The 25,954-nt window shown below is 37.6% G+C and overlaps 1 protein-coding gene across 14 annotated transcripts in view; it reads left to right on the forward strand.

Moving 5' to 3' along the window:
* Positions 1-25,954, forward strand: part of CSNK1A1 (casein kinase 1 alpha 1) — a 43,559-nt gene that overhangs the window by 1,717 nt on the left and 15,888 nt on the right. For 9 of the 14 annotated variants that reach the window (XR_014309960.1, XM_082724424.1, XM_082724421.1 and 6 more), the window contains exons 3-6: positions 16,040-16,166; positions 18,025-18,123; positions 20,534-20,617; positions 24,678-24,817. Coding sequence is in view for 12 of the 14 variants with exons in the window: in XM_082724424.1 (XP_082580550.1) it covers positions 16,040-16,166; positions 18,025-18,123; positions 20,534-20,617; positions 24,678-24,817 (450 nt within the window). In the remaining 2 variants the exon portion in view is untranslated. The remainder of the gene's footprint in view (positions 1-16,039; positions 16,167-18,024; positions 18,124-20,533; positions 20,618-24,677; positions 24,818-25,954) is intronic. The other 5 variants (XR_014309961.1, XM_082724418.1, XM_082724420.1 and 2 more) reach the window with 1 other exon arrangement.

Raw genomic sequence — 25,954 nt, forward strand, 5'->3', positions numbered from 1 at the left:
ATTTGTAGTTAAGTATGCGGGTCATCTTTGATCTCTGCGCGGCAGGGTTGTCTGCTGCTTTCTTTATGCCGGCACCTCTGATGTTCTTAGATTTATCCAGTGAAGTGGATTTGAAGGTGCCAAGTGACCGGGTTCGGCCAGTTCGGGTTGCTATTGGAGCTGGCTTGGGAAATGGCTGCTCTTTTGTTGTGTTTTTGTTCCAACATGTCTTCCTCCTCCGCTTAGAAAATGGCGGAACGACGTGACTCAACCGCAAATTCCTGCCCTTTTCTAGGCTTGGGTTCACAAGTTACTCTTCCTTGATTGGCCCTTTAGCAGCTCTGAGTGGATTAAACCTTTGAAAAGCCAAGAATAAAGGTGCGGCGGCGGTGGGGTTCAAGGAAAGAGATGGCATAATGACAGCCTGTTGGTGATCTCTGCAGCAGATGCGACGTGAAATTGTTAAATTATACTATGGAAAATCCCTCAGAGTCCATTTAAAAGTGTTAATTATTCTTTCTTGAAGGGTAATGTTGGCTGCATTTCAGCTTGTGTACTAAATTTCTGTGAGTAATGGAAGAGGCAGTTTGACCACTACTGTGTTGAAATTGACTCAAATCTTATGTATTAAAAAGATTAATCAGGTAACCACAGTGTGATAAGTAACTTTAACCTGTTGAGTTACTTGTTCAGTAACTCCTCACCTCGGGGAAACTGTGGCCTTTTGGGGGGATGGGATATTGGTGAAGGCAAACAGCAGTAGTAATCAGGATAAAAGATGACCACATAAAAACATTGTGGTTTGTTAAATGGTTAACTTTAAAGATTGGTAGTTTGACTTTGAGATTAGAGATCATCTTCTTTGAATAGGGGCTAAAATGTACTGTAAAGCCAAGCAGTTTTTCAACACACAAAAATAACATTTGTAAAAAAGAACCAGAGACATTTAAGAATTAAGTGGAGCAATAGTTATATCTCTTTATCTGCTTGAGTTTATGTTTCTAAATCTTGAGTTAAGGACTAAATTGCGTATATTAATTCAGATGTGGAAACAACCAGAGTAGAGTGCTGATAGATATTTTTAATGGAGAAGTTGAATGATAAAATATTCTATTGGTTGTAAGTGAAAAATTATTTAGAAGAAACTTCCAGGTTTATTTTGTAAGGTAAATTAATGGGAAATCCAAGATGATGGGAGATTTTAAATGATTACTATCCCTCTATCCTAGCTCCCAAAAAGCTGCTGGGAAGAATGAATGTCATTCTGGGAGAATGAAAAAATTGTCATTCTGGGAGAATGAAAAAAATTTTTAAAGAATGGAAGTCTTACTAAAATGTCTAGCTTTTTATTCCTTCAAAGTAAAAAGTCCATTGCATTAGGCAGAAATTAAAATGTCTTGTCTTTTGCCTTTAAACATCTCTCTCCATCCCGGCCCTCATTAATTTGCTTTCCATCACTAGTTTTTCCTAGAATTACACATAAATACAGTATACAGTATGAGGTAATATGTGTCTGACTTCTCTCACATAATGCTCTTGAAATTCATCCATGTTGGGAAGTTTTAGAAATTTCACAAATCATGTTGAATTTAATGTATTAGAAATAATTTTCAAAAAGCATTAAAGCATCTGGCATTTTCAGTGCTAAACCTTTTATCTGGTAGCTTTTATTTAAAGGCAGTGCTGATACAGAACATCAAGAGCTGTAGTTAATACACTGAATAAACATGAATAAATGAAAATAACTTGTGAGCAAAATAATAGGCATCTATAATAAGATGTTGAGTGCAGAGAGAGTTGTAGTTATAAACTGTGGGTGGAGCTAAGGAGAGATTAACCTGGCTTTCAGAGTAATGCTTCCTGGGAGAGGAAATGGGTTTTCAGGATCAGGCTCTAAGGAAGAAAGCTTGGTTGAACTGGTTGGGGAGGGCAGCCAAGAATACAGTGTGGCTTCCTGGAGTAGTCTCTAATGCAAAAGGTAATAATTGCATGAGGGTGGGGAAAGAGTAAATTTGCTTTAGGAGTGGTAGAGTATGGTACACAGAAACAGTAGTGGTTCATTGGTTGTAAAGTGTGAGAACGGTTTTTCTCCTGAAGTGAAAGGGTAGGAAGGACTTTACATAAGCATTTTTTATTTGGGTGGCAACATCATCTTGTCCCCTCAGTTTGTTCTCCACTATTTCCACATCACATCTATATAGCATACAGGTAAATATTTATTTGGTAAATACTGGACTAAGTTGACTTTAGTTTATCGAGATTAAATGAAGCAATCATGTGTTATTCATTGTTTTAGATGGATATAAATATAAAAATTTTAAATTTGAGGTGTCTGGCTGTCTAAGTTGGTAGAGTATATCGCTCTTGATCCTGGGGTCATGAGTTCAAGCCCTGTGTTGGGTGTAGAAATGACTTGTAAAAAACAATTTGGATTTTGCTGCAATTACACTTAACTCCATCTTCTCTCCTGCACCCCGCAGCCCCTTGAATTTACTAAGGTACTTTGGGATATCCTAAAACAAGGGCTGAAGATGATCTGCCGGCGCAGCCTACCTAATGTTTACCTGGCAAGGGATCTGTTGTTATGCAGAAGCATGACACTCAGTGTATAAGGAGCCAAGTAAGGGTGGTGTTCAGACTCCATATTTTTAGGAAACTGAGGACATTGTTTAGTTAAGAAACTGAAATCGTCAATTAACTTCTGGAAGCTCATTAAAAATCTCTGTTTCTGTTACAACCTTCTCTATCTTCCGTCGTGCTCAGTTTGAATTGAATTAATGTGATCTCTAAAGCATTTATGATAGCAAGCTCTAGATCTATCATATGGTATTGACAATGAACTTGGGTCAGTTAGTCCGTCAACAGTTCTTTGGGCCTATCAGTTAGTTTGCTGATCTGTTAAATGCAAAAAGGATTTTACCATGTTACCAATTTTTTAATTCTTACGGAGTAGGAAAGAAGAATACTGGACAGAAATGTTTAGAGTTTCCTACTCTTCTAGAAAAAGTTTTGCATACTGAGCTTTTGGATAGGGTTTTATTTGAACAGAGTTCACTATTTAAGTCACTGGCCTAGTTGATCTCAGAACTTCTGGCTCTGAAATTTTGAGACTTCTTTTTGGATGATAGTAGCTAGAAAGCATTTCATCACAGTTCAATGTTAGGTCTACATCTTACTTTTAAATCTTATATTTTAGTACAGAGACCTCTCTCAAGACTCTAAAAAATGCCATCTGCATCAGATAAAGTTACCAGTTACCATTTAGAAGGAAGTAAATTAATGGAATATATTTTTATAGGGAAATGAATAAAGAAGATGGGAGGGGGAATGGAAGAATTGCTGCCTTCTTTTCAACCACTTTTTGCCTTTTCAGTGTCAAGTATTATAGAAAATATTTGTAAAGAACTAGTTAACCCTTTTCAGTGTTAAAAGCAGCTTAAATTTTAATATTAGCTTTTTGGCACTGAGCATATATCTTGCAGATAAGTTATAACGCTTTTATCAGAGAACAAAGATGACATCTGCACTGGATATGTATTTATTACAGATCACTGAGTCCATGAGAAATGTGATTCTTAACTCAGAGTAACTGAATCCCTATAGATATGCTATATGTAGTGTATATATATCTATACACAGTATATTACAGGTGCTTTACATTGGCATGTAATGGATTTCTAGTTACTGAATAACGTAACGATGCTTAAGTAGCATTCGTGAGCTAAATGAATCCTGAATAAAGCCTAGTATCTCACAAATTAGAATTCTTTCTCTGAAGGGTTACTAGAGTCTCAGCCATTTTCTGAGCCATTTTCACCTTTCCGTCAGAGTCAGCATGCCTGCTTGTATACCCCACACCTTTTTTATTTGATGCTACAGAGCCATGCTATGCCTCCTTTACTTAAAGGCATTTGGCCTCATTCAGAGAAAATGAAAAACTCTTCTGTAAATGTAAGTAACTTGTTTGTATTAATTGGATGCTTGTAAGTTTTTCAGTAAGTTTGTTTTTTAAAAAGATAAATTTCTTTTAGAGAGAGAGCAGCAGGGAGGGGCAGAGGGAGAGAATCCCCATTATACCCCTGTGGAGTGGGAAGCTCAATGTGAGGCTCAGTCTCACAACCTCAAAAGCCATGACCCTAGCTGAAACCAAGAATTGGACACCTAACTGACTGAGCTACCCAGGTGCCTCCCTCTAATAGTTCTCAAAATATAAGTGAATACCTAGTTAAAATGAAGGGTTTTGTTACTGTTTTTGTTTCCAAAGCAATCCGAGGTGGCTCTTGAAATTTAAATGACCAGTAATCACATAACATGGGCTAATGCATGTTTTATTTATTTTTTTTTTAAAGATTTTATTTATTTATCAGAGAGAGAGAGGGGGGAGAGAGCGAGCACAGGCAGACAGAATGGCAGGCAGAGGCAGAGGGAGAAGCAGGCTCCCTGCTGAGCAAGGAGCCCGATGTGGGACTCGATCCCAGGACACTGGGATCATGACCTGAGCCAAAGGCAGCTGCTTAACCAACTGAGCCACCCAGGCGTCCCCTAATGCATGTTTTAATGCTTTTTTTATGAGATGTAATTTATTTATAGTGAAATGCCTAGCTTTCATTGTGCCATCAGATAGATGAGTTTTGACAAATGTCAAATATATACACTGGTATAGCTCACACTCCCTACTGAGATAAAGAATGTTTTATTTTTTGAAAATAATCCATTGTAAACTGGATTTTGTGGCAAGAAAGGGGTTTTTTTTTTTTTAAGTTGGTCTTTTGGATCATATTACATGGTTTTGTTTTTTTTTCTGGATGTGATGTTGATTTGTTCGTATACAAGACTGTAGGTTAATGTTTCTATCTCCATGAAGTACTCTCTACGACTTGTCTAATAAAATAATCAGGTGGGGGTGGTGAACAATGAGTTGCAGTTGAGATCTTTGCCTCATTTTCCCTTGTAGAACAGGGATACTGCCTTTTCCTTTTCTGAAAGTCCTCAGTGGGGTATGTTTTACGGGGACTTTGGAGGTGTTGTACAAAAAGATTCAGCTGGAGAGTACATTCTGATCCTCAGTATAATAGGAAATGGTAGGAGCATTGTATTAGAGTCGAGTTAAGGATCCGCCTGCCATGTCATCTAGATTTCAACCTAGAATGGAATTTGAAATTTGTAATGTCAGCTTTTATTTAGAAAATGGATTCTTAAGATCATAAGGTCTTGGGAAATTTTTTTTAAAGCTTTTATCTATTTATTTATTTGACAAAGATAACCCAAGCAGGGGGGAACAGGAGAGGAGAAAGAAGCTAGTACCCCACAGAGCAGGGATCCGAAGGAACCTGACTTGGGACTCAATTCCAGAACCATAACCCGAGCCAAAGGCAGACGCTTCACCAACTGAGCCACTAAGCGCCCCTTAAGTTTTTGTTTTTGTTTTTGTTTTTTATTATTTTTAAAGATTATATTTATTTATTTGACAGACAGAGATCACAAGTAGGCAGAGAGGCAGGCAGAGAGAGAGGAGGAAGCAGGCTCCCTGCTGAGCAGAGAGCCCGATGTGGGACTCGATCCCAGGACCCTGAGATCATGACCTGAGCCGAAGGCAGCGGCCCAACCCACTGAGCCACCCAGGCGCCCCATGTTTTTGTTTTTTAATTCATTATATAAATTGATGAAATCGGGGCCGCTGGATGGCTCAGTTGGTGAAGCATCTGCCTTTGACTCATGTCATGATCTTGGGGTCCTGGGATCAAGGCCTGCATCAGGCTCTCTACTTGCTCAGTTGAGAATCTGTGAGAATCTGCCTCTCCCTCTCTGCCGTGCTCTCCCTTGCTTTCTGTCAAATCTTTTTTTTTTTTTTTTTTAGATTTTATTTATTTATTTGACAGAGAGAGATCACAAGTAGGCAGAGAGGCAGGCAGAGAGAGAGGAGGAAGCAGGCTCCCTGCTGAGCAGAGAGCCCGATGTGGGACTCGATCCCAGGGCCCTGAGATCATGACCCGAGCCGAAGGCAGCGGCCCAACCCACTGAGCCACCCAGGCGCCCTTCTGTCAAATCTTTTTTGAATTCTATTTATCTATTAGAGAAAGTGCTTGCGCAAGCAGGGGGAGCAGTAGGCAGAGGGAGAGGGAAGAGCAGGCTCCCCTACTCAGCCTGAGCAGGGTTCCTAACTCGGGGCTGCATCCCAGGAGCCTGGGATCATGACCTGAGCTAAAGGCAGACACTTAACTGACTGAGCCACCTGGGCACCCTGGTGTTCCCATTTTTGAACCTCTGTAATATTAATAATACATTGTATCCCTCTGTGAATAAGGTTAGCTTCTACTCTTCAAACAAAAGCTCAGATGTTCAAAAGTATCTTAGAAACTCTGTACAGTACCTCCTACAGTACTTTCTAAAGGATAAGCAAATATTTCTTTTATTCAGTCAACAAACTTATATGAGTGTGCCTGTTACGTGTCAGACATAGTTAAGATACTGGTCATATTTCAGTGAACAGAAAAAATTTTGTGAGACTTTTAATTCTTTTGAGCAGATGCCATGCATTTGGCAGGTAGTTGTGAATTGGTCTCTTTTGCTGAAAATTAGGAGGAAATATGTATAAATCTCAGACAGTGTGAGGACATGTTTCCTTAACATCAGAGGGATGAGTATAAGCCCTAAACAGTATCTTGAACCATCTGGAGAATGCTTTGATTGGTCAGGTTAGTGGGACCCTCATTAGGGTTCCCTGTAATCATACTTAGCATTTCTCAAACATTAACAATGCATAATAATTACCTACAGAGCTGTAGCACTTACTTGCAGTTTCACGCACATAGTAGGTTCAGTAAGTGTTGAATCAGAGATTGGAGAAACAGATTTTGGGAAAAGGTTGTGGGGTTTTTTGTTTTGTTTGTTTGTTTGGCTTTTTTTTTTTTTTTTAAAGATTCTGTTTTTGGGACACCTGGATGGCTCAGTCAGTTAAGCAGTTGTTCAGGTGTCAAGTCCCACATGGGGCTCCTTGTTCAGCGGGGAGCCTGCTTCTCCCTCTGCCTGCCACTCCACCCTGCTTGTGCACACACATGTTCTATCTCTCTCTGGCAAATAAATAAAATCTTTTAAAAGAGAGAGAGAGATTTTGTTTTTAAGTAGTCTTTGTACCCATTGTGGGCCTCATACTCTGTTCTGACTGAGCTAGCCAGATATCCCTGGAAAAGAATTTTTTTTTTAAACAGCTTTAATGAGATAATTGACATACATAAATTGTCACCTATTCAAAATGTACAGTTCATTGGTTTTTAGTGTGTGTTCAGAGTTGTGCAGTCATCACCATAATCTGATTTTACAGTATTTATTAGCTGGTAAACAAGAAAATAAAGTGATCTTGTTTTACTATGTCTCAAACACGCTGGCTTTTTGTAAGTTTGTTGTGAACACCAAACTTCAGGCACACTAACTCCCATCCACCTCTCTACCTGGCCATCTTCCATTTTATACTTTCAAGAATTAACCATGCTTCTTCATCAGAAAAACTTTCCTTAATGATTCTGTCTAAAAGATGGGTTGGGTTGCCATAATTTGGACCTTCTCAGAACCAGTCTCTCCTCCTCACTTCTGTTTTGTTTGTTTTTAAGTAGGCACCATGCCCAGTCTGGAAGCCCAATGTGGGGCTTGAATACAAGACCTGAGATTGAGACCTGAGCTGAGATCGAGTTGGCCATGGGGCATCTGGGTGGCTCAGTCATTAAGCATCTGCCTTCAGCTCATGATCCCAGGGTCCTGGCTGGGATTGAGAACGAGATCGGAAGTAGCAGAGAGGCAGGCAGAGAGAGGGGGAAGCAGGCTCCCTGCTGAGCAGAGAGCCTGAAGTAGTGCTCAGATCCCAGGCAGAGGCTTTAACCCACTGAGCCGCCCAGGCACCCCTCAAAGCAGGGATTATTAACCTGGTAGGGATATCCCCCATTCTAACCTCACAAGGAGGGATAGGAAGAAAATTACATCTTTTTTTTTTTTTCCTTTTTTTAAGATATTATTTATTTGACAGAGCACAAGCAGTGGGAGTGGTAGGCTCGGAAGAGGCTTGTATGGCTTTTAGACTTTATGGTGCTGTGAAAGTGGTATGTATTCAGTAGAAGCAATGCTTTGAGTTCTGATCTTTCCCCAGGCTAGCAGCTTGTGGTATGACACTCGTGATATTGCTGGGCAGCAGTCGGGAGGCAGCTCCCGGTCAGTCAGGTGATCATGAGGGTAAACACCTGGTGTATTTACAACCATTTTACCCCCATACAACCATTCTGGGTGTTTTGGTTTTTTTTTTTCCTTTCAGTACTGTGTTTAATAAATTGCATGAATTACTGAACACTTTATTATAAAATAGGCTTTGTGTTAGAAGATTTTGCCCAACTGTTGTCCAATTTATGTGTTCTTAAGTACATTTAAAGTAGGCTAGGCTAAGTAAAGACGTTTAGTATATCACGTGTATTAAATACATTTTTGTCTTAGATATTTTCATTTAGGATGGGTTTAACAGAATATAACCCCGTTATAAATTGAGGAAAATCTGTATATGTATTATAAATGTTGGGCGCCTGGGTGGCTCAGTTGGTTAGGCAACTGCCTTCGGCTCAGGTCATGATCCTGGAGTCCCCGGATGGAGTCCCCTACCGGGCTCCTGGCTCCATGGGGAGTCTGCTTCTCCCTCTGACCTTTTCCCCTCTCACACTTGATCGCGCGCGCTCTCTCTTAAATAAATAAAATCTTAATAAATAAATAAATGTAGGCAGGAAATCTCCACTAGTTTAGCAGTACCTGTGATTTTGTCACCACTAGAAATCACAAATATTTCCATAGCACATAATTGTTGCAGATATCTCAGAATATTGTTTATACTCATAATTTTCATAATTAATAGTCCTAATTAGATCTGCCCTTATATCTCATTAATAATGAACATGCACTTTACTGTATCAAAATTAAGTAATCTTAGTGTGGCTGAATTTCCCTGTAATTGTTCTCTTTTATAATGCTATGTATTTTATTTTTTGCATATAAAATATTCTGAGAAGGAATCTGTAGGTTTTATTGGACTAACAAAGATGTGAGATCTATGGTAATCTTTCTGAAAAGATTCAGAAATACTGGTATAGGAGTACTGTACCTCGACTCCCCAAATTGTTCAGACCAGTTCTTTGTTGTGACTAACTACATTTGATGCAAGTTTGGTCACTCACTTGGTAGATTTCCAATATTTATTTTTTTTTCCCTTCCTAGCCTTGTTTAAGTCTCAGTTACTGATATGCTCACTGATGCTCTCCCCAGGCATGTGAGATTGTAAAGATGGGAAAATCAGCCAGTTAAAAAAGGTCGAACAGTTTGAAGAAAGATTTAAAAGTAAATTAAAAGATGGGATAAATACATCTAAAATTTCTTGGTATCATATTTAACATCATTATTACTTTGATTGCCATCCCTACAGCTCAAACTGGTCTTTTCTCAGTTGCTTCATCTCTCAAAGAGTTGTCAGTATGGAGAAATCAGTCTGATCTGTGCTTATGTTTATAGTTCTAGGTATTCCACAGTGTCTGTTGATTAAACCTGATCCTCTACTTCCTTAGAATAGCCAGATAGCATTGAAGAATCTCAAACCATTTCAGAGGATTTCTATAAATCCAAAGGATTATGGATAAAAATTTATGTGTTGCTGACCTTTGAAAATCTGAAGTGTGTTTTTGGCTTATTTAAAAATTTTTTTTTAATTTATTTGACAGAGAGCGATCACAAGTAGGCAGAAAGGCAGGCGGGGGTGGGGGGGAAATGCAGGCTCCCCACCAAGCAGAGAGCCTGATTCGGGGCTCGATCCCAGGACCCTGGGATCATGACCTGAGCTGAAGGCAGAGGCCCAACCCACTGAGCCACCCAGGCACCCCTTTTAATTTTTTTTTTAATTAGGCTTCATGCTGATTGTGGAGCCCATTGCAGGGTTTGAACTTAACAATGCTGAGATCAAGAGTTGGATGCATAACTGATTGAGCCATTCAGATGCCCCTGAGTTGTATTTTATTTTATTTTTAAAGATTTTATTTATTTATTTGACAGGCAGAGATTACAAGTAGGCTGAGAGGCAGGCAGAGAGAGAGAAGGAGGAAGCAGGCTCCCTGCTGAGCAGAGAGCTCGACGTGGGGCTTGATCCCAGGACCCTGGGATCATGACCTGAGCTGAAGGCAGAGGCTTTAACCCACTGAGCCACCCAGGCATCCCCTGAATTGTATTTTAAATGTGATGTTGCAAGAGAAGGAAATAAATAGATGCTCTTAAATTTTTGATGACAGGTGAAATCAAGTTTCAGTTACTAAGTTCTAGGTACCTTGTATTCAGAGTAAAATGGAGACCACAAATCTAAGGAGCAGTTATGGGCAAGGAAAGTTATGGAGAATGAGAATTAACACAGCAGTCTTGTTTATTTATAATTAATAGAAAACCAAGAGGTACCCCATATTTAGTCCTATGTCTAGTTCTCTTTGAAAAGGGCTGAAGATTTACCATGAATCAGAATGTACTTGAAACTGCCTTGCATTGTTGGTTGTTTTTGTAATGAATGCCATTAATAACATGGAGCTTCATAAGTACTGACAATTTTAGGTTAGAGGTTATAGTGCCAAAGACTCAAGTTCTTAGATTTCTGAGGCTTCCAGAAGTAATCAGATGACTGCAGTACCAGAAGGATGTGAGACTCAAGTATTTAAATTGAGAGTAGAGGGTTTTTTTTTGTGGTTGAAAGTGGCCTTCTGTTCAAGTCTGGTAATTTAGGGGGTGGGGGCGGGTGGTGGTGGGGATCAGCTAGATTCTACTAGACCAGATCTTATTTTCTACCTCATGAAAAGGAACATAAAGATTGGATGATGATGATGGCTTGGCATGAAAGAAAGTTTGAGAGATGGTGTCTTGAGAATGGAGATGCTGTTAGACCTCTGATTCAGTGTTCCTTCTTTTTAGTTGTTCAGTGAAGACTTTGACATTAATGACCTAAAGATGGGAAGATAAGCGCACAGGTGTGCCTGTTAAGAATATCACTTGTAAACTTCTATAATTACTTGGCTAGTTTAAATCAAAGATGAGTAGGTGCTTCCTGATGATTTTATACTTCAAGTACTGAATGGTTTTGGTGCCCTTGTTTCGTTTTTCTTGTGTGCTAAATCAAGCACTCCCCAGGCTTTTAGAGCCTCTAATCTGGCTTTTTAGTCTTTAATTCAGCAAATGTTACTGAGTATTTCTCGCAAGTAAGACATTGTTCTGGATGCTGGGAATATGGAGTTGTGAATGAGACAAATAAAATGGCTGCCCATATTGTATTAGTGAGGACTCTCCAGAGAAACAGAACCAATGGGTGATACATAGATAAGCAGAAAGAGATTTATTATGAGGCATTGGCTTACACCTGTGGAGGCAGAGAAGTCTAGTTTGAGGTGTGCAAGCTGGAGGCCTAGAAAAACCAGTGTTGTATTTTGGTCCCAAGCCTAAAGGCCTGAGAACTGTAAACATAGATAACTGAGGGCGGAAGGTGGATGTCTCAGCTCTAGCAGACGAATTTTTCCTTCCTCTGCTTTTTAGTTTTATTTCCTTTTGTTCTGTTCAAGTCCTCCACTTGGGGGTAGGTTATCCTCTTTACTTAGTCTGTCACTCAAGTGCTAATCTTGATTCAAAGACTCAGGAGGATTCAAAGATTCAGATCTCTGGAGACATCTTCACAGACACCCCCCCAAAAATGTCCTATCCTATCCCAACATGTTCCCAAAAATGTCCAGCTATCCTATCCCAACATCCCTTACTTAGCCCAGGCAAAAGATTAACTAACCATCACACCTATCAAACTGACTGTGAGTGGAGGACCTACATTAATTACACAAGTCTTCTGTTATTATTATCCTAGTCACAGAGATGGAAAACATATTTTAATGCTTTAATCTGAACTGCATACTTATTTATTTGAGAGGGTGAGAAAGCATGAGCACAGGGAGCAGCATGAGAGGGAGAAGCAAGCTCCTAGCTGAGCTCAGTCCCAGTACCCTGAGATCATGACCTGAGCAGAAGGCAGATGCTTAACCGACTAAACTACCCAGGTCACCTGAACTGCATATTTATGATAATTATACTAATTTATGGTTCTTGGAAGCCCTTAGGTCTCATAGTAGTACTTAAAATATTTCATTCATTTTATTTCATTTCTAAGGGTTTTTTTTTTAATTTCCATAAAGAGATATGCAGAGAAAAATCCCTAACATCAGATCTCCAACTATAACACTTAAAAAAAAAAAAAAAAAAAGATTTATTTATTTATTTACTTGAGAGGGAGCGTGTGAGAGGACTAGTGGAAGAGGGAGAAGGGGAGAGAATCTCAAGCAGACTCTTCTGAGCATGGAGCTGGAAGCAGGGCTCAGTCTACCATATATAGCTTATTTCCAGGTCACAGCCTGAGCCAGAACTGAGGTTTGGCCACTAAACTGACAGTGCCACCCCGCACCCCTCCAGCCGTGGCACTTCTAATTGGTCACTATGTCATTCTCTTCATTCTCCCACTCCCCCATTTCTACAATGCGTATTGATGCCAAGGCTAATCTTAAAATGTTGATTGAATTCTATTATGTCCCCCACCACACTCTACTGATAGTTCACCAGTTATTTAAAGAACTTAAAGCTTTTGAGCTTGGCTTTCAAGAGTCTATAATGAAGCCTTGAATTATAAGTCACCTTGACTTTCCTCTTAATAAGAGCCTGGAGTTTATTCTTGCCCCTGCCTAGCATGCCCCTTGACTACTTCCTTTTCAAAGTATTATCCCTTTGTCAAGATCTGACTGGTGATAGACCATTTTTACAAGGGTTCTTTGGATAAATTTAATTACTGTTGATCTTTTGGTTTTCTGAATTCTCTTAGCACTTTCTGTCAGGCCCTCTTATATTCTCCTTTTCATGTGTCTTAATTTTTTAACTAGTTTGGATATGGGTTTAGAGGAAGGGAAGTAAGAGCAAAGAGGTGGATCTTGCCTTTTTTAGCATCTTCTTTAGAACTTAAGGTAGCTTTCTTAATGCTTTAAGTCATGACAGTTATATAAATTTCAAACTCATTCTTTGGCCTTCGACTTTGATTGGTCAGGCAACTCTAGGTCTGAAAGCGTTCATTTAAAACAAGTAAATGGGGGTGCCTGGGTGGCTTAGTGGGTTAAGCCCCTGCCTTCAGCTTGGGTCGTGATCTCACAGTCCTGGGATAGAGTCTCGAATCAGGCTCTCTGCTCAGCAGGGGGCCTGCTTCCCTCTCTTGCTTGCCTGTCTGCCTGTTTGTGATCTCTCCTACCTGCTTGTGATATCTCTGTCATATAAATAAAATTTAAAAAAATAAATAAAACAAGTAAATGGAAAATGAGACTCTTGTACTTTTTTTTTTTTTTAACTTTCGTCCATTAAATTACTTGGTTTTTCTGCTTGTTTTGAAACTTTGTAAGAATAAGGTCCAAATCAAACCAGAGTTCGTTCTTTAATTGCATAGATATTTGAGTACCTACACTGTATATGTACATCACTTTATCATATTCTAGCAACATACACCGTACATTAAAAAGGTCTAAAGATAATATCTGAGTTTTTGTATTGGTTAGTTTCAGATTGTCTGCAGACTTAAATGATCTCAGAGAATCAGGTTAGTGTTTGCTTGCTCATTACCCAGGTTCTTTGAAGACAATTTGAAACCAATAGTAAGATCTGACCTAGGTATGGAGACAGAAACACCACAAGATGACAGCACCCACATATTGTATTGTCAGGGGGTTTGATTGTGTATACAAGTAGCAGTCAGTGGCTGTGGGAAGTCAGAAATGGAGCAGTGTGGAACAGGTTACTTGAGGATGCTTTTTTTGGTGTCTGGGTGTTAGGACTTTGGGGTTGAAAGTAGAGAGTTAGAAGCTCATTTAGAATAAGAGTAGAAAACACAGAGGTGAGGGTAGAAACTGAATAAGTAGGATTTGGATGAGTTATAGACTGTTCTTAGCTCCTAATCTGTGTGTAATAATGTCTGGATGAGTTAGAGAGGTGGAAAGCACAGATGGGAGGGTTGTGGGTTAACTTTAGAGAAATAAGCTATATATTCCTTGAGACCAAAAGGAAGTATGAAAGATAGAAACACACCTGTCACTTAGGTTTAAGGAGTTTCCGTACCAGTCTCTGTACAACAGGAAGACCTAATTCAGAAATACATGGTTTTTCTGTGGAGAAAATGAGTTTGAACATTCCTATTTTAGCTGCCTTTTATGGACTGCTTATTATTATTATTATTTTGACGTTGAGAATAGCAGATATGTCTTACACACTTAATGCAAGTAAGGAGGGAAATGCCCAATAACTTTAGCGTTTCTGAAATTCTGAAATTTTAACAGAATATTCTGTTAAAAGCTAATTTTGCAGATGACTTCTCAGAGTTCTTTATGAAGTCCCATGTAATCGCATGAAGAAAGGAAATAGGAATTTTTGCCTTTTACATTTCAGGTTGGTAATTGTGTTAGATGGATGATTGTAAAATTTACTCAACTGTTTTAGTTTTCTTAGTGAGCTATCCAGTGGAAATCTGTCATGCAGAGATGAAATGTGGTCTAAGGAGAGTTGGTTTTTGCTTTCCCCTTTTACCTTTATCTTTTTGTACCTTCTCACTGCCTTAGCTCTTTCTGGATTTGGTGGTGATGTTTTGTTTTGTTTTTGATGCAGAAAAATGGTTTATTAAAGCACAGGGACAGGACCCTTGGGCAGAAAGAGCTGCTGCCTGGATTTGGTGTTCTTGTATGGAATATTTCTTTTTCTTTAAAACCTAGATAAATTGGGGACACCTGGGTGGCTCAGCCATTGACCATCAGGGTCCTGGGATCAAGCCCCTAGTGGGGCTCCCTGCTCAGTGGGAAGCCTGCTTCTCCCTCTCCCACGAGTCCTGCTTGTGTTCCCTCTCTCTCAAATAAATCTTTGGAGAAAGAAAAGGATCTTTGCTTTGTAAGATTGGTTGTTTCCTTCATTTCTTTTTAGGAAGTAGTATCAGGTGAGATTAAGGAACTTAACAGAGGTCATAGGAATCAGTGGCAAATGGATATAGAATTCAAATGCTTTGGTAAGAGGAGTGTCAATGTTACCATGCAGGTTCTGTATTCTATCTTTTTTTTTTTTTTTTTAAGATTTTATTTATTTATTTGACAGAGAAAGATCACAAGTAGGCAGAGGGGCGGGGGGCAGGCTCCCCGCTGAGCAGAGAGCTGATGTGGGACTTGTTCCCAGGACCCTGAGATCATGACCCGAACTGAAGGCAGCGGCCTAACCCACTGAGCCACCCAGGTGCCCCTCCCTGTATTCTATCTTAATATGGCAGTGGGACAGCTTGACAGAAGAAACTCTTCTTATTCTTATTTTCTGTTGGGCAGTATAGTCAGTCAATGGACTCATCATCTGAATAGAGGAAAACTTAATCTTTTTTTTTTTTTTTTTTTTAAAGATTTATTTATTTATTTATTTGACAGAGATCACAAGTAGGGAGAGAGGCAGGCAGAGAGAGAGGGAGAAGGCTCCTTGCTGAGCAGAGAGCCGTATGTGGGGCTCCATCCCAGGACCCCGGGACCATCACCTGAGTGGAAGGCAGAGGCTTTAACCCACTGAACCACCCAGGCGCCCCGAGGGAAACTTAATCTTAAATAAAACCTAACTGGGGCACTTGGCTGGCTCAGTCAGTGGAGCATGCCACTCTTGATCTTGGGGTTGTGAGTTCCAGCACCACGTTGGGTGTAGCAGTTAAAATGTAGATTTAAAAAAATACATGGTACCTTTATTTACTTACTTATTTTTTAAGATTTTATAAGTAATCCGTTTACCCATTGTGGGGCTCAAACTCTCATAACCCTAAGATCAAGAGTGGCATGCTCTACTGACCAGTCAGCCAAGTGCCCCATAGTAACTTCAATAAAATAAACAGATAAGGAAAACTATTTTATTACTAGAGCTTTTTAGAAATTTAGTGATAGTAAGTGCTAATCACCTTTTCATAAAGCTTTCCCTTTCTGTCTTTTGTTAGGTGGTATGGTCAGGAAAAAGACTATAATGTGCTAGTCATGGATCTTCTTGGACCCAGCCTCGAAGACCTCTTCAATTTCTGTTCAAGAAGGTTCACGATGAAAACTGTACTTATGTTAGCTGACCAGGTATGTGAAATTTTGATGAAAATAAAAATTGAGAATACTAATAATTTAACTGTAATGTAAATTTTTATAAACCAGAGTATGTATAATCCTGTGCTATGTAACCTTGTGTTCAGCAAAAATAAAAAAGACATAATAGTAGGTATACTCATTCAAGTATACTACTTTAATTCAGTTTAATAGAGGTTTTCCTGTGACATAGGACAAAAGGTTATATTGGTTGCTAACCTGTAGAATAGTAGTTTTCACATTGTTTAATCAGATGGAATCTGTATTTTAGTGAAGAATATAGCGGGTTTCTTATAAGATTTTTGAAGAAAAGGCTTGATACTGTAAAACTGCTGTGGAAGAGAATAACATTTTTAAAATTTAGATTGGACATCAAAATAAAATGAGATGATACACTGGCATATGAGGTACAATTTTTAAAAGTATAAATCAGGGGATTAGAAAATAGTGTTCATTCTCTGTAATCAGAGCCTGATATTCCAGTAAGATTAACATAAAAATACTGAGTGACTCAGGGAAATATTAGCAGATTACATTGTTTTAATTGTGGAATGTTAAGAACTCAAACATTGAAGGTTAGGATCCTCCTCATATATTTTAATTAACATGTAAATGAATCCTAATAAAAGTTTATATTCCATAGGTTCTGTAACACATAGGTATTCATAGGTAAGCATTTATTCAGGGCTTTCTGCTTTACTTGGCACCAGAGAGTGCAGAGAAGAGTAAGAACTCTAGTCCCTTTGCCCTAGGAGTGTATGGTTTAGTAGAGAAAAATGGAAAAGGTACAGTGTTCAAGGTTTTGTGATAGAAGTCTATACTGGGTACACTGGTAATAGGAAAAAAATGTATTTCAGGGAAGGGGGTTGCAATAAAGCAGTGTTAGGCTTAAGGAGTTGGCTGCTAAGTCTTGGCTCTGTAGGTGATAGAGAACACTTGAAGGTAAGTAGTTGGTGCCATTTATTATCTTTGGCCACACCTTTTCCCAGTGAATCAATGATCCTGGTTTAATGATGGGTATCAGTTAGCCTAGGACAACTAAGTACATTAAGTGAGAGAAACGTTCTGTTTTTCTTCCTTTAATAAAGTACAAGTTGCTGCAATAACTAAATGTGCTGTTTGGACATTGTATATACATCTGCTTCCTTGAAATTACAGTTTAAGCTAGAGATTATAGATTTAAGAGACATTTTGTCAAAGTTCAGAATCTGTATGGTATTAAAAGCTCTAGAGAAAGTGGGGGCAAATAAAAAATAGAATCCTGACAGATATACTGAGAAGAGTAAGAACATATGGGTAGAAAGATAAAGTTAATCTTTGGTTATTGAAAACATTTTCAAATACTTTTAAGTGTCTTCCAGAGAAGATAGACATATTTGATAATTTGACAGTTTATTCTAGAAGTGATAGGGGAAAAAAGTGATGCTGTAGTAACAAGACAGTTTTTAAAAATTGGAATTTATTTACATAACAAATGAGAGATTAAAAAAGATTGTTATATGCAAAGAATTCTTAAATTTGATCAAGAATCAAATTTAAGAGAAGAATTTCTCTTAAAGAGAAGAATTGACAGGATACAGATTGGCAGTTTCATAATAGTAAATGACCAGACTTTCAAACTGTTAGTGAAGAAGTGAGGTCAATACCTGTCATTGGCAAAATTTAGAAGGAACTAAAATAAGTTTGCTAATGGGAAAAGGGATACTCTGAAGTATTGCTAGAAAATGAATTAGAGCCTATTTTAAAAGACAGTCTGAAATAATTGAATTATTGAAATAATTGAGAAATAATGTGTTGCTTTTCTTGTATCATAATTCAAATTACATAATTAACCCCCTCTTTTTTTTTCCAGATGATCAGTAGAATTGAATATGTGCATACAAAGAATTTTATACACAGAGACATTAAGCCAGATAACTTCCTAATGGGTATTGGGCGTCACTGTAATAAGGTTAGTCAAATGTTCTTTGCATGAAAGAACAAAGAGTTAAAAACTCCTGAGAATTGCTTTGGTAAACCAGTCTTTAAAAAGTCATAGGAAATTATATTTGCTGTTGATGATTGCTTTAAAAGATTGTGCTAGAAGGATAATCAGCTAACTCTATTAACTTAGTAACTTGAAGTAAATTTTCTCCCAACTTACCCAACCGAGGTTAATTATCTGTATGGAAATAAAAAATTCCCAAGGGCTTTATACTGAAATGTAATACCTGTTATTTAATTATTAAACAGTTGTATCTGTTTTTCACTCATTCAAATAGTAAAAAACCCCATATTCTCTTTTTCCTGAATGCTAAAATCAGATTTTAACCTTTGTCTCTGAAGTGTGGGTTTTTGTAATATATGTGCTTGTGCCAGCGTGGGAACCACTGACCCATCTGTCACCATGGCGTTAACATTTGCTGACTGAGCATGATCATAATGAGAATTCTTCAGTCCTTGGATTTGTGTATTCAAAAGGATAACTTTTGGGTCTGCTTCAAAAGTAGTTGACAGTTTTTTACTTGGGTGCCAAGTTGGGTAGATCTCCACCCCACCTTCCCCTTTCAAAGGAAGATGCATAGTCAAGTGAAACAAACATTCATACAACAAAATTAGTGTTCATTGGGGTCTCAGAATGGTTAACATACGGGGTGATCGGGTTTTAGCTAGTGACGCATGACTGCAGTTAGAAACTGTGTTGAAATTTTTTCTGCAATGATTAGTTTTATTGAGTGAATTGCTTTTATTTATCGATTCAATGTTGAGCTCGGGCAGACAGGCAGCATTGGCAATGCACTAAGCATGTTATGATCTGATGATCTGATAGAAATTCTCAACTTCAGGACAACTTGGGATTTTTTGGTTTTTGTGGTTTTTTTGTTTTATTTTGTTTTTGGAAAGAAGATTCCCATTTGTTTTATTAAGTAACTAGGAAATGTTTGGTGTTTTTAGGTCTGGCTATAAATGTTTACCTTTGTTTGCCTGTATGAATGCCAACTTGTAGCCATTACCATTAGAACTGGTGTTATTTGTTAATGTGTGAGACATTAATGTTGATCTGACCAAGTTTCAGGAAATTAAATTTTTTTGTTGAAAGCTAAACTTTAAATAATGAAAGGTGTATATATCTACATATAACTTACCTTGCCATTCCCAGATTGCTGCTGCTGCTTATTTTTTTTTAATACTATGTAGCTTCTGTCTCTGAAGCATCCAGGTTCTTAATTGTTACTATAAAACCTGGTAATTAAATTGAAAAAAAAATTACTAGTCTTAATTTGGGGGCAGTTTTGTTAGTTTGACCCTGATCTTTTGGCCATTTCCCAGCCCTCTTTCCCCATTTTCTTCCTGCTAATGACCCGTTATCCTCTTGTGATCTGTGTTCTGCATGTCGACATTGCAGTACATGGTTTTGTCTTTAAATGACCTAGATAATACCTCTTTGCTTCACCCCCCCCCCTTTAAAAATAGCTTGTTAATTACATAGTTGTGTTAGGATATCCAATTTGCCCTGTGATGAAAACGTTTTTAGGATCTTACGTCCTCAAGAGAGAGAATTTAAAAAAAAAACACTTTGGAGCTGCTTGCTGTTAATACAGTTCAGAGAGACCCTAGAGTAGAAGTGTAGTGTTTTCACTTAACTAAGATTCAAATTCTAAATGTTGTTCTTGAACATTTTAGATTAGTGTTTTGTTTATGTAGTTGGTTTTTAGTGTTTCTTTCTGTATCGTAGTTTGAAAAAAATGCCAGTTTTATGAGACTGGATTCTTTGGTTAGCTTGTTGTTGTAGTATTCTATTCATGGGGGAAAAAAGAGTGGGGGGCTTTTGAGGTGTTTTTGTTTTTGTTTTTTAAGTCAAATTTCTTACTCGGAAAATTGTTCTGAATTTGATATTTTAGGAGTGACCACTCCAATCTTAGTGAATTTGTTCATCTCTTCCAGTAATCAGCCCTGCATGCTTATGAAAACCAATTTTGAGGTGACTAAATGCCTTCTACCTCTTCCTTACTGAAGATTTTTTTCCCCTGTACAATCTTTTTTGGGGAAGGGCAGATTGTGATACCAAATATTGCAGAGCCAAATTCCCCGTTTTTGATTAAAAAAATTAAAAGAGCCAAATGTCACCATTGCTATCCCTGATTCAGGCAGTGACACAATATAGTGGCATTAAAAACTTGAGTACTTTCCAGAATTCAAATGTTCTTGAGCATGTGATTCTTATTTGGAAAACTGAGAAGCTACAGTGCTTGGTGGAAGAAGGATGGCATTTGGCTACCCTGTTCTTTCTCTAATGCCTCGGTGTTGCCTGTCTGCGCCGGCCATTGTTGCAATGTAAGCAATACTGTTTGATGCACTGCCACCCTCTATTGTCTGTTTAGTGTTTAGAATCTCCAGTGGGGAAGAGGAAAAGAAGCATGACTGTTAGTACTTCTCAGGACCCATCTTTCTCAGGATTAAACCAGGTCTGAAACTGTCTCCTATTCCAACCTCAATCCCAAATTCATGTGCTTTTCTTTCTTATTGTTTTATTTTGATTATTTTTGTTTTGTTTTAATTCTGGAGAATGTAGATCTTGCTCAAGCATCTCTTACGTTGGCATTATTCAGACATACTTGGCAAACATATAACATTACTAAGATTTTTTTTTTGTGGCTTTTGCTTAAAATTTGTAAAGTTTAGAGAAAACCTAAATGAAAATAGGATTATGTTTAGATCTCTAACATCCTACATGAGGAAATGATATGTTGGTCTAGTATTGAAATTCTTTGTCTAATGGTAAACTTGAGATAGACTGTTTAGTTTTTAAAAATGTATTTGGAGTTGAAGAACTTAATGCATGAAATATATCTAAATTCAGTTGCATCAGTGCTGTGTGATGAATATATTCTGCCTCCACTCTCTTCCCCTTCCCTAGGGACCTTCAGGTAAGTGTAGATCAGATTTGAGATCTAGTTTCCTTAATCTGTGAATTCTCCAGTCAAACAAATCGCATGAGATGATGAAAGAGCATTATGTGCCCTGGAACTAGGAGACATTGCAGTCTGACAGTATAACAGTAACATCATTGGAGCACTTACCAAATAATTACCAATTAATGACACATAAGATAAATTAAAGGAATGCATAACCTGATGATTTAGTGTTTGGCAAGCTAAGTAAACACCCTAGTAATTTTCTTTAAAGTATTTTTTTATGTAGGTAGAACTCTTAACATTTTCTTTTACTTTCATAGAAGTTAATGAGCTTTGTTAACTTCTTGAGCAAATGAATCTTAATGGTACAATTTAGTGTATACTGAGAAGGAAGTGTATATTGGCATGAGGAATCAAAAGAGAAAAGTTGTACCTGGTTTATGAGCAGACTTTGTAGTTTCAAAGTGTGTTCTATATTTTGTACCACATACATCATGGGTGATGATTTAATCCTCTTCCATACTGCCCAGCATTATTCCAGGTACCATCTTCTGCTGTTAAATAGGTTTCCGAAATTCAAACTGAACTTTCATTCACAAAGAATTAATAATTGTGACTGATTCTCAATTGGAGGTAGGGAGAGGAGTTGCTGGGTAATTAGGCACATTATAAAGTACCTAGTGCCCTATGTTTGCTTATCCATTTATTCACACATTTAATTTATATTTTGTAGTATAATCATTTAATAATTTACATAAAATTGAATTGTTTATTTTCTCTACATACAAGTTAGCTAGGTTGTGAAGAAAAGTTATCTTGTGTGTGAATTTTGGGGAAGGTCAGAGAAATGTGGCCCCCGGTTAAGAGAAAAATTGCTCGATATACTAAAAAATGAGAGATAGTATTTCTGAGAACAGTACACCTCTGCTGGATGGAGTTACCCCAGTATGTCCAATATTAGTTCATCCCCACATGCCTTGCATTCTATAAGACAGGCACAGATTTTACTTGGAACACAAATACAAATGCACAGGAAAGCAGCTTGACCTACCAAAGAAATTAGACTTCTTTTGCATATGCAAACCTATGAAAAATACATTCTCTTTCTTACAACTTACTGAATATTGACTTTTCCTTGTTTGATTCTTTATATATTTATGGCTGTTTGGTTGTATCTTTGGTTGTACTGGTGGTGTCATGTAAACACTTCCATTATGTTTATATTCATTTTTAAATTCAAAGCAGAGAGGGCTGCTAAAGAAGCTTGATAGTACCAGATGATGAGCTACCCAGAGATTTAGATTTTTTTTTATTTTAAATAATCTTCCTCTTCAGTTATTCGCTCTTAAGATAGCTCTGTTTAGCAGTTTAATTCTTTTTTTCTAACTCATTCATTCTCAGTTTTTATAAGAGAAAGTTTAGAGTTGATTTGGTTTGTAGCTTTTGTTTTGTAATAAAGTTGGAGATATTTAAGAAGATAGTGTTTGTTTTCTTAATAAATTACATTTCATCCTTTAGAGTTGTGGAAAGAAAGAACTCTAGTAAATGCTGAGTTTTCATAAAATAATCTTTTATAAAGTTCTGAGAAAATGTCTGGTTACTGAGTTGCAAATGGAGCTGCTGAATACAGACTTAGACAAGGAATGAAACTATTAGGTATAATCACATGAGAGTTGTTCCTGTCTTCTCCTCTGCTTTGAAGTACTAACAGAAGCAATCCCAGAAAATATCCTTTAGAGGAGGGTCTATGTCCTAATCATCTTTTGTTTAAAACCCACATAATTCTTATGGGTATTCTTAAAGATACTGTGAAGCTGGATGTCCTTTTGTATTTGTTTTGCCTTCTTTTCTTTTCATTGTGAATCTGGAGAACTTAAGTCATAATTTTTGGTTTGCTTAACAGAAATGTATTATTTTGCTCATTTTAATATTTGTATGCTGAGCCCACTTGAGTGTGAGCTTTATTTCTCTTTGTTTTGTAAGACTTTCTCATAGACGTATAATAATGCAATTGCTGAGGAAGTGAATTTAATCTTACTAGAGAGCCCTCATCCATTTAAATTTTATTAAAATTTTAGTCTTCATTCTTTTATAGTAGACCAGGTGAAAATAAGCATCTCCTTGTTACACTGGTGACACAAGCACAAACCTCAATGTCTTTCCCATCCCGATGTCCAGTTAAGGCTAGGGTACAATGCCTGCCTGATACAAGTGTTTTTTCCCTCTTCTCTTCTTCTCCCCCCCTTCTCCTTTCCTTCCTTCTATCCTTCCTTCCTTCCAAGATTTGTTTATATTTAAGTACTCTCTATGCCCAATATAGGGTTTAAACAACCCTGAGATTGAGTGTCATGCTCTTACAACTGAGCCAGCCAGGAACCCCTTGGTCAAAGTGTTTTTCATGCTCCTAAGAGAGGCAAATATTTGATCACATCTTTTCTCTAAATCAGTCACTTTATTTATTCTTACACAGACCCTGGTAGGCTAGGTAACAGGTTTCCTAGGACATCACAGTTTATAAACTAGGCAGAAGGGATCCAAAATTTACTTAATGGAAAGAACTATAAAATGTAGGTATAACTAGAAAGAAAAAAGTCTAGGACTTTATACTGTAAGGCCACATAGACCTGCCTTGTTGGATAATTTTTGTAAACATCACTTTAATAAGTGAATTTATGATCAAGACTAAAAATTGAAGTTTATTTTGCTTTAGAAGGTAGGTAAATATGAATGTATTTTGGATTTTCTTTCTTTTTGATCAAAACCAGGTTTTTTCCCTCCTTTTAAAGTGTTAATCATGAAGAATAAACTCCAGTTACTTTTAAAAATTAGCTACATTGTAAATGAGTATCTTATTCCCTGTGTACCATATAAATAAGACCGCACTAAATATTATTCTGTTCTAAAATATTATTCTGGTTTTTAGTTATTAGTTCCTTTAAACTAATTCTAAGTTATCTTGATATAAGCAAATACTAAGTACTTCTTAAGATCAACTTACTGTATTTCCTAGAAGGTTAACTTGATACATGGATAAATGTCAGTGAGAAGTTGTAGAATGTAATGCATGCTTTTTTTTAAAAAGTCCTTATTTTTTGTTAATAAAAATCTTGGTTTTGTTGTCCGTATCAAACTTAGAGTTGTCTAATTTTAAATAATGAACATTCTGTTGGCATACTGAATGAAGAATGGCCTTTGTAAAATGGAAGAATTCCACATAGTTTATGTTTAGTTTTTGAAACCTCATGCTTGTTTACCAGCAGTAACAGGATGACAGATTTCATCATGGTACACAGCACACTTTTCAGCTCTATCAAACATGTATATATTTCTCCGATACTCTTCTAAAGACAGGCTCCTGAGTGTGTAGTAACTAGGCCTGTGATGTTGGTTCAACTTACAAGGATCAACCACTTAACTGTTTTCTTTTAACTTGTTCTATTGATGAGGACTAGTAGAAGCCTGTTGAAGTGTTAAGTTTATTCATGTTTTCTGCCTGTGACACTTTATTTTGATACAGTTGAACTAGATAGTATAAATGCCATTTAATGACTAAGAAGCAGTTCATTTGAACAAGGTTGGAAGCCTAATACCTCTTTATTTTCTTTTAAAGTTATTCCTTATTGATTTTGGTTTGGCCAAAAAGTACAGAGACAACAGGACAAGGCAACACATACCATACAGAGAAGATAAAAATCTCACTGGCACTGCCCGATACGCTAGCATCAATGCACATCTTGGTATTGAACAGAGGTGAGTTTGAAAAATTAATGTGTAAATCAGCTCCATAGCTGTAGTCACTAAAGGGTTTTGGGAAATAGTTTAACTAGTTTCTTCTGATACATAAAGATGTTTTTTGACTGAGGATTTGAAGGTTGCTTGTTAATCCTTTTACCTGTTGGCTTTAATCCCTGCTGAGAAGCCAAGTAAATGAGAGACCTTTTGTTTTTGTTAAAGGTTGTCTCTTGGGGAGAAAATACTACCTGATGGAAAGTTAGCATACATGCAGTTTTATCTTGATGTGCATTTTTTTTCTTGCAGCTGAAGATAGTACTTACTTTCTTAATGCTGATCTTGGACTTTTTTATGTTTTAGTAATACAAGTTAAGTTTTGGAGAAGAATGTATTAGTTTCTTATTTTTATTTTTATTTTATTTTATTTTTTTAAGATTTATTTATTTATTTGACAGAGAGAGAGATCACAAGTAGGCAGAGAGGCAGGCAGAGAGAGGGGGGGGGAAGCAGGCTCCCTGCTGAGCAGAGAGCCTGATGCGGGACTCGATCCCAGGACCCTGAGATCATGACCTGAGCCGAAGGCAGCGGCTTAACCCACTGAGCCACCCAGGTGCCCCTAGTTTCTTATTTTTACAAGGAAAAGGTTATCTGAGTCCTGGTGGACCAAGAGGGCCATCCTCTCATGTTTTACCCTCACTCCTATGTAAATTAATAGTATCTGGATTGAGGTAAACATTGTCATGATCTCTTTGCTTTTTCTGTCTTCTATTTTCTATTCCTGGTTTTTTGTCGTTGTCTTTTCTCAGTCAGTTTTTGCTCCTTAAAACAAGCATAGAAATGATAAACGATAGGCTTCCAGGTTAGGGAACTTGAAGAGAAGAATTTTAAGCTTAGGAAATATTCAGTGTATGTGGGTGTATATATTCATATAGATGTTTAATTAGTTTTATTTTATTTTTTAAAGATTTTATTTGTCAGAGAGAAAGAGCACAGGCAGGGGGAGCTGCAGGCCAAGGGAGAAGCAGACTCCTCACTGAGCAGGGAGCAGGATGAGAGACTTGATCCCAGGACCCTGGGATCATGACCTGAACCGAAGGCAGACTGAACCACCCAGGGGGAGCCTCTCCCTGTGCCTACCACTCCCCCTGCTTGTGT

Source organism: Mustela nivalis (genome assembly GCF_964662115.1).
Source record: "Mustela nivalis genome assembly, chromosome: 3".
NCBI classification, from domain to species: Eukaryota; Metazoa; Chordata; class Mammalia; order Carnivora; family Mustelidae; genus Mustela; species Mustela nivalis.